General features: G+C 43.0%; 1 protein-coding gene across 1 annotated transcript; it reads left to right on the top strand.

Annotated features, from left to right (window-relative positions):
* Positions 1 to 5,430: 5,430 nt before the first annotated feature.
* On the top strand, positions 5,431 to 7,294 carry LOC117750730 (serine/threonine-protein kinase pim-1-like). Its single transcript, XM_034562053.1, has 6 exons — positions 5,431 to 5,797; positions 5,940 to 6,124; positions 6,221 to 6,478; positions 6,570 to 6,750; positions 6,865 to 7,026; positions 7,116 to 7,294. The coding sequence occupies exons 1-6, from the start codon at positions 5,431 to 5,433 to the stop codon at positions 7,250 to 7,252; spliced, it is 1,290 nt and encodes a 429-aa protein (XP_034417944.1). The 3' UTR covers positions 7,253 to 7,294.
* The last annotated feature ends 1,143 nt before the right edge of the window (positions 7,295 to 8,437 follow it).

Here is an 8,437-nt window from a genome sequence, read left to right as displayed (position 1 = left end):
AGCTGGTGTCCAGAGGGTGTCAGTGTCCAGGCCACATGTGTGTCAGCGCCTCTCAGTAGTGAAGTGTGCGCTCACAGATACTCGAGTCATCACTCACAGGTGAGGTTTCACCGTGAGGAGCCGCTGGCTGCAGAAATATGTTCCCCGCTGCATATTCCCGTCGTAATGTTTACCGATATCCTCAATATTCATAGAAACACAGGATGAGTGGGTGTTAAAAAACTAAAAAAAAGCCCCGACAGCAGGATTAACAATAAGTATGGGTTATGTTTATCGGTTTAAATTATTTCTACTTAAGTTTCTGAGAAATGAACTTCTTTTCAGCAGTTTCTTTTGTGAGACGGCTCTAAATACTACAATACCCACGAACCTTAGCATCTAAAAGTTATTAGATTTAAACTGCTCGAACGCTCATCGTTGAAGTATTTTTCTTAATTCTGAACAGCATGTATTACCTTAATAATTACTTAAAGTTCCACTGAAATGAACAATATTTGTTGTCAGTTGTTCATTTGTATCTTGTCATAAGACAAAATCCCTGGCTTTGGGCAACTGGCTGTCTTATGAAGTCGTGTTTGTAGTTTTCATTTACTAAATAATTGTCTGTCTGTATCAAACAGGTGAGGGAGGTGTGTGTGTGTGTGTGTGTGTGTTTGTATGGGGCTGCACTCTTAAGCCCGCCCACTTTTTAACGGTCCAATCGAAGACAAAGACAACTGCACACCTCCTCGGATAATAAACAACCTGCACCGTGAAATACATCACAAAAGCACGGTGCGGTGTTTTGTTCTTTTTTTTCCCCGGCGACGGACCTCGAAGCCAATTCATCGACTAATTCCGAGATTAATTAATTGTAAAGCATGTAAAGGGAACATCCAAACGTAGCACTCGTATGCTCTCATTCGCGAACGGTTAGCGGAGGCGCCTCTCCCTGATTGAGGCTCCCCCATCCCTGTTTTTCCGACTCGCTGCCGCAGAGGAAGCACACTTCCACTTCCAGTGTTCACACGTGCCGCTAACGCCCGAGCGCGCGAACGTAACAACATCGGTTTTGTTATCGCCGGGTGCAAAAGAAAAAAAGAGAAGACGTGAACGGGGTTTTTTTTTTTTGTGCAGGATGATGCGATGTGACACGGCGGCAGAGTCCTCCGTCACATCCACTGACGGGTCACATAATGGGGTTATTGATGATCTGCCACCTCACGGGGTGCTTTATGTGTTGCTGTGGTTCAAGTGTGATATGTGAGTGAAAGCGCCTCCGGGGGACTTGCGGGATGTTTCCACCGGCGTCCACACAGCAGACTTTATGGATGCCCGCGCACCAATTGATCTGACCTGTTATTTTCATCCCGTCTCGATTCACAAAAGCACTACCAATATTTTATTTTTGCCCCGAAGAGCCGTGTGGGCTTAGTATTGATGTCTAATAACAAGGCCAAGCTACGTCAGTGAGATCTCTTGATAGCAGCCATAACCAGATGTGTATCGACTGGGAAAGTTGAGCCCGGAGAAGCTTTTTAAATTTTTTTTATTTGATTTGAATAAGTTGCTGCGTTCTTTTATATTCTCACAAAAAACATGCAAAGTTTATCGTGAGTCAAAGACTAAAGACTGCGGGATTAATAAGTGAGAATATTCTCCTGCTGACGTCATTTGGCTGATGTCATCGTGGACGTGTTGAGGCAGGAAACCAATGAGAGTGTCCAAAGAGAAAGAGAAAGAAAAAATGGCCGCTGCAGGACGTACGGTCCACAGGGACAAGAATGGGCTAAATGGGCGACTCCCCCCCCCCCCCCCGTGTGCCATGTTCCAGCTGGTTGAGTGTCCCCTTCCCCCGGAGCGGTCAGGGCATCGCGACACTTCTTTGGACACGCTTTCAAGATAATAACTTGTGTCATCCTGGTATATTTAAAAAAATATATAACTTCGGAGCTCGAGCGAAGACTTCCTTTTTTTTCTTTGGGAGGGGATGGGGGGGTCAGAAGTAGAGAACATTGAGGAATAGACTATTTCATTGCATGAGTTGCACGGCGTATAACTAACCGATTGTCTCTCTCACACACACACACACACACACACTGCATGCCTATGAATCCTCTGCTAATTAACGTGCCCGATACATGGTCGCGGGAGGCGTTTCCAATGGGTTCTTGATAAGTCTGCAGAAGGACGATAATGCAAATAGAAATTCCCTTTGTTATCTTGCGACTGGTACAAATGGTTGTATAGCAAATGTAATTTCCGAGCCATTTGCTTATCTCTGCCTTGCCCCCCCCCCCCCCCCCCCCCCCTCATACTCGCGGAGCAACGAGATCCTGAGATGAATGACAACTACTCCTTTGTTTCATCTCACAACGTTTTCCTTTCCGATTCCTTCTCTCGGCAAGGATATTCTCAAGGAGTTGGAGTGATGGACATGAGGAGGTGCCCTTTGCATCAGCTCAGAGAACAAAGTGCTGAAAAGGAGCGGAGGAGTTCCCTGATTGACAAGCTGCAGCCGAGCCCCTCTGCGGGGTTGTTAATCTTCCCCCCTTGCGAGTGCAGGAATTATCTCGCTTGGACCAACCGCCCTTTCACTAAGAATAAGAAGTCTAGTTTGGGGTATTTTGGACATGCTGCTTCGTCGTGTTTCAGCTGCACAAGGGGAGGAAGCATTTCAGGGGTCTGAATAATAAAGTTTTGGGGCTGAAGTTGCCGACGGTTTCTTCTCAATCCGGATTTGAAAAAAAGCAACTTTGACGATGCAGTTAGGTGACGGGATAAGAGCCTCCTGGGGGGGGGGGGGGGGGCAGGTTGAGGTGGAAAGTAAGAGGCCCAAACACCAGACCAGACATGCACGCTCATATTCCACTATTGTTGAGAATAAGACAATAATTGGAATTTGACCATTTTTACATGACTTTAAACCACATTTCCATGACCAAACATGTTGTGAAATCTCGGTGTATACATGGAAAAAGTGTCATTTCTTCGCTGCGAGTAAGAAAGCGCATGCCGGCTTATATTTCGAGTGTCATTCTTTTACAAGCAGATTAATTATTTAAAACTCAGCGTAAATGCACATATGAATATAACACATTTCCATGACTTTTCCAGGTTTTCCATGACCGTACGAACCCTGATATGCTGAGTTTTAAATAATGAATATGCTTTTAAAAGAAAGACGCTCAAACTTTAAGCGGGCATGCGCTCTCATACTTGCGGCGCACATTTTTCTAAACCTTAACTGAACGTCGGCGCGTCCTACGATGTTTACCCAACGATTACGTTCATATCGCCGCGGTAACACGGCACAGAAATATGCTTTGGATGTTACCGGAGTCTGTAGACGTTCTACTTCTGTTCTCCTTTTTCTCACGAGGTCGTACGTGATTCACACAGCGAGCCGAGAGCTTGGACTGCAACGTAATCTGTGGAATTTTGTGGAATATTTAGTGTGAAAGTAACCAATGAACACTTAGGAAATCACTAAGGACCGACCCACCGTAGGCTTCGAAAAGATACTGCAGTTTTCAGTTAGTAAATAGTTTTAAATAGCTTTTATATGTAGGACATATTCTGTTTTTAAAAAAACATACTAAAATGCATAGTAAATATTTTGTTTAAAAACAACGACGGTTGTAATGTTTATTTTTTATTTGCATACATCCCATGGTGCTTGATCTGTGGTAGGAAGTCATTTCTCAGTCCCATTTGGTGACAGATAACCCTTTTACTCAAAACACACTAACATTTTGGGATTTTAGACATTTATTACATGTATCGACTATTTAATTAATATATAATAATATATATTTGCAATGTCGACTATGTCAGACATTGCATTTTAACGTGAAGGATTCCTCATTGGCTTTTTTACTTCCTTTAAAAAGAATATCTAAAATACTTCATGGCTGTAATTACACGTTCAAACCAGGAAGTGGTTTAAATCCGGAGAAATATTTGTGGCCTGTAAACTAATTGATTCTACATGTAGTGACATGTGTGTGGCCGACTGAGATGTAATAATAATACTCTTATTTACTGTCAGAATTACACTCGCCAAAGTTATTGGTTTGTACTTCCTTGAAGGCAGTAAAATAACCCTTTCCTCCCCCCTCAGGGGGCCCCAAGCCACATTTCAACTGAAGACTTGCAGAGCCACAAACCTCCAACAGTTCTCAGCACTTTATTTTGTTTTCCACTGCAAAGGCACATTTTTCATGTTTGAGGACAAAGAGCCTGCATGCTAAATATAATTATATGATTATATATGCAACCCCTCGTATGACTCGATATCCCAGATGTTGCCCGTAAGATATTTCATATTTAAGATGGCGTATATATATATATATATATATATATATATACATATACATATATATACACACATGTTGAAAAAAAAAGAAAATGAATGAATGATTTAAAAAAACTAACATTTTGGGGTTTTAGACATTTACATGTATCTACTATTTAATTAATATATTCCACGACTTTTGTGAACCTAAGGTTCAATTTCCAGCACCAAAACATGCTAACGCATGGGTAAAGGTATTATTATTTTCACAAGAGATTTGAAGAATTTTTAATAAATCAGACTTCAACTTTTTACCTCTTTACACTGTGCCTAAAGACAACGGTGCTTCATTAAATAGATAGCTGAGATTGTTCTGCAGTGTTTGATGTACAACCCATCGGTATGAATCAAAAGCAAGTTCCTTTTAAAAAAGGTGAATTTAAGAAATTATGTAAAAATCGAGAAAAAGACCTTGGACTAAATGTGTTAAGTATAAGCATTCACTTTAACCCAAGGTTAAAGTGAATGCTTATACACATAGTATGGTATGCACTGTATGAATGTATTCAGTGGACACCTCCATGTTTACTTATAAACTGTACACACAGAATTTACTCTAAACCCTCATTTGCATATTCCGGAACACGGTGATGTCACAGACTGTGGCCTCATGGAACCCTTCATCAAAGGCACAGCCATAGAACTCAGTGGCAGCTCCCCTATATATACCTTATTAATATTATTAGTATATGATATTGCCGTACAGGAACAAGCACTATCTTTGTTAGAAAAGTCTTCAGCAGTCTTCAGGTGTAATGGGGACATTATTAGGAAAGCTCTTCGTAGCTGAGGAGAAGGACGTCGTCCCTGGAGAAAGGAATACAGCAGAGACTAAAGATGAAGAAAGCCCACAGAGCAGGCACCTGGACCCCATCCTGGACCCCATCCTGGACCTCATCCTGGACCCCATCCTGGACCTCATCCCCCATGAAGATGAGTTGACTTCCAGCTCAGAGGAAATTAGTGTCGTCTCTGGAGGACTAAAGAGGAAAAGAACAGAAGATGGGGAAAGCCTACAAAGGGAGAAAAGCAGGAGACTGGACCCCATGCTGGACCCCATCCTGGACCCCATCCCGAACCCCATCCTGGACCCCATGCTGGACCCCATCCTGGACCTCATCCCCTGTGAAGATGAGATGCCGTCCAGCTCAGAGGACATTAGTGTCGTCCCTGGAGGACTAAAGAGGAAAAGAACAGAAGATGGGGAAAGCCTACAGAGGGAGAAAAGCAGGAGACTGGACCCCATCCTGGACCCCATCCTGGACCTCATCCCCTGTGAATATGAGTTTCCGTCCACCTCACAGGACATTAGTGTCGTCCCTGGAGGACTAAAGCGGAAACGAACAGAAGATGGGGAAAGCCTACAAAGGGAGAAAAGCAGGAGACTGGACCCCATGCTGGACCCCATCCTGGACCCCATCCTCTGTGACGCTGAGTTGCCGTCCACCTCAGAGGACACTGGTAAGCTATAGCCCCATATTTGAACTATTATTCTGCTATAAATGGTTTAAGAGACATTGAATGATCGTCATGTGTTGTTGTCCTTGTTCGTGTTGTGATTGTCAGTAAATTCATGTTGTGATGTTTTTTCTCTCATCTCTAGAAAGCAGAAACCCACCCGAGGCGGCTCTGAGCGCGAGAAGCGCCGATGATGGACCGGTTCAGAAGGACGACCTAGTTCCAGACCCGTCAGCCATGTTTAAGGCCAAGTACAGCGTGCAGGTGAAACTTGGCGAAGGAGGATATGGATGCGTGTATGCTGGCTATCGCAGAGAGGATAATCTTCCTGTAAGTTTTTCACATGTTCTTTCACACACATACAGACACACACACACAGTACGGTCAGGAAGTGTAACCAAAAAGTCTTGTTTGTATCACCCTTAGGTCGTTATGAAGCATATTATCATAGACAAAGAGCTCCTCTTTCACGAAGACAGTGATGGGCTCCAGATCCCCATGGAGGTCGCTGTCCTAAGGAAGCTAGAGGCCGAATCAAAGCGGCATTCAGCACACATTGACCTACTGGACTGGTACGTTGTGGACAAGGAGCTGGTCCTGGTGCTGGAGAGACCGATGCCGGCCGTAGACCTCTTCAACTACATTCAACACAAAGGAGGCTACTTGGAGGAACAGGAAGCTAAGGTAAGCTGCTGTAGTCATCTCAGTCACAACCATGAAAACATGTCCAAGCATCCTCCTCTCTGACCCCTCAACTCTCTTTTTTGTCTTTCAGATTATAATGAAGCAGTTGGTGAATGCAGCCATTGACCTCCAGGAGAAGCACATTTTCCACCGGGACATCAAGCCGGAAAATCTCCTTATTGAGACCTGCATGAAGTTGCCACGAGTTCGCGTCATCGACTTCGGTCTGAGCTGCTTCGGCGGAGAAGACGACGTCTATGACACCTTCTATGGTAAGAAGTCCAGTTTTACTCCTGCTCTTTATTAACTTCACCCATCGGTGACTTTTACAGAAACAAAGCTCTTCCTCCTCCTCACTGTCTTTTCATTATGTCTTTATATTTTAGGTACTCACGTCCCCCCAGAGTGGGCCAGTCGGCGGGAATACAAAGCCGGACCCACTACAGTATTCCAGATAGGAATGGTCCTGTTCTACATGGTCAAAATATCATCTACCTCGCCGCTGGAATCCGTTTGGCAGCTGAAGACCGACTGGTGGCTTTCTCAATGTAAGAAAAACATACACCAATATGTTGGCATTTGAGTTCATGTTGTGATGGATCACATGACCTCACCCATTCTTCTCCTTTCTCTCCAGATTTCAAAGAATTCGTAAAGGCCTGCATGAATCCTCACTCTCTAGAATGCACAGAATTCTACAACGGTTGCGTACATGTGGACCCGGATCAGCGGTTCACCCTGGAGCAGCTGAAGAACCACCCGTGGCTGAGATAGCATCACACTACACACACGCCTACATTTACATTTAAACATAAACTGTACACACACATATGTTTAAATGTCCAAGTGTCCTTGAGCAAGACACTGAACCTACATTGCTCCTGAGGGTTGAGCCCTCTGTGTTTTAAATGGGAACATATGTGATATATGTGATATATATGATATATGTGATATATGTGATCTGGTGGCACCTGGTGTGCCAGTTATTAGTTCAATCAGGAAAGACTTATTCCAAATTCAAGAATAATCTTTATTACGTTGGTTATGGGAGTTAGCATGAGTAAACATTAAGTCTGTAAAGAGTTCAAGTTAAACACCTCAAAAGAGAGTAATGACGAGGTCCGAAATTTAACTTTAACCTGACTTAACCAAAATTGCTCCTGAGGGTTGAGCCCTCTGTGTTTTAAATTGGAACATATGTGATATATGTGATATATATGATATATGTGATCTGGTGGCACCTGGTGTGCCAGTTATTAGTTCAATCAGGAAAGACTTATTCCAAATTCAACAATTAAAGAGTTCAAGTTAAACACCCCAAAAGAGAGTAACCGTGACGAGGTCCGAAATTTAACTTTAACTTGACGAGGTCCGAAATTTAACTTTAACCTGACTTAACCAAAATTGCTCCCGAGGGTTGAGCCCTCTGTGTTTTATGATATATATGATCTGGTGGCACCTGGTGTGCCAGTCATTAGTTCAACCAGGAAAGACTTATTCCGAATTCAACAATAATCTAATTTATTACTTCAAGAGTAAGCCTGTGACGAGGTCCGAAATTTAACTTTAACGTGACGAGGTCCGAACTTTTACTTTAACGTGACGAGGTCCGAAATTTAACTTTACGTAACGAGGTCCAAACTTTTACTTTAACGTGACGAGGTCCGAAATTTAAATTCAACGTGACGAGGTCTGAAATTTTACTTTAACCTGACTTAACCAAAATTGCTCCTGAGGGTTGAGCCCTCTGTGTTTTAAATTGGAACATATGTGATGTATGTGATATATATGATATATGTGATGTGGTGGCACCTGGTGTGCCAGTTATTAGTTCAATCAGGAAAGACTTATTCCAAATTCAACAATTAAAGAGTTCAAGTTAAACACCCCAAAAGAGAGTAACCGTGACGAGGTCCGAAATTTAACTTTAACTTGACGAGGTCCGAAATTTAACTTTAA

The sequence above is a fragment of the Cyclopterus lumpus genome, chromosome 21 (assembly GCF_009769545.1).
Source record: "Cyclopterus lumpus isolate fCycLum1 chromosome 21, fCycLum1.pri, whole genome shotgun sequence".
Taxonomy (NCBI): Eukaryota; Metazoa; Chordata; class Actinopteri; order Perciformes; family Cyclopteridae; genus Cyclopterus; species Cyclopterus lumpus.
Note: the sequence above shows the minus strand (reverse complement) of the source record. Positions and strands in the feature narration are given on the sequence as shown.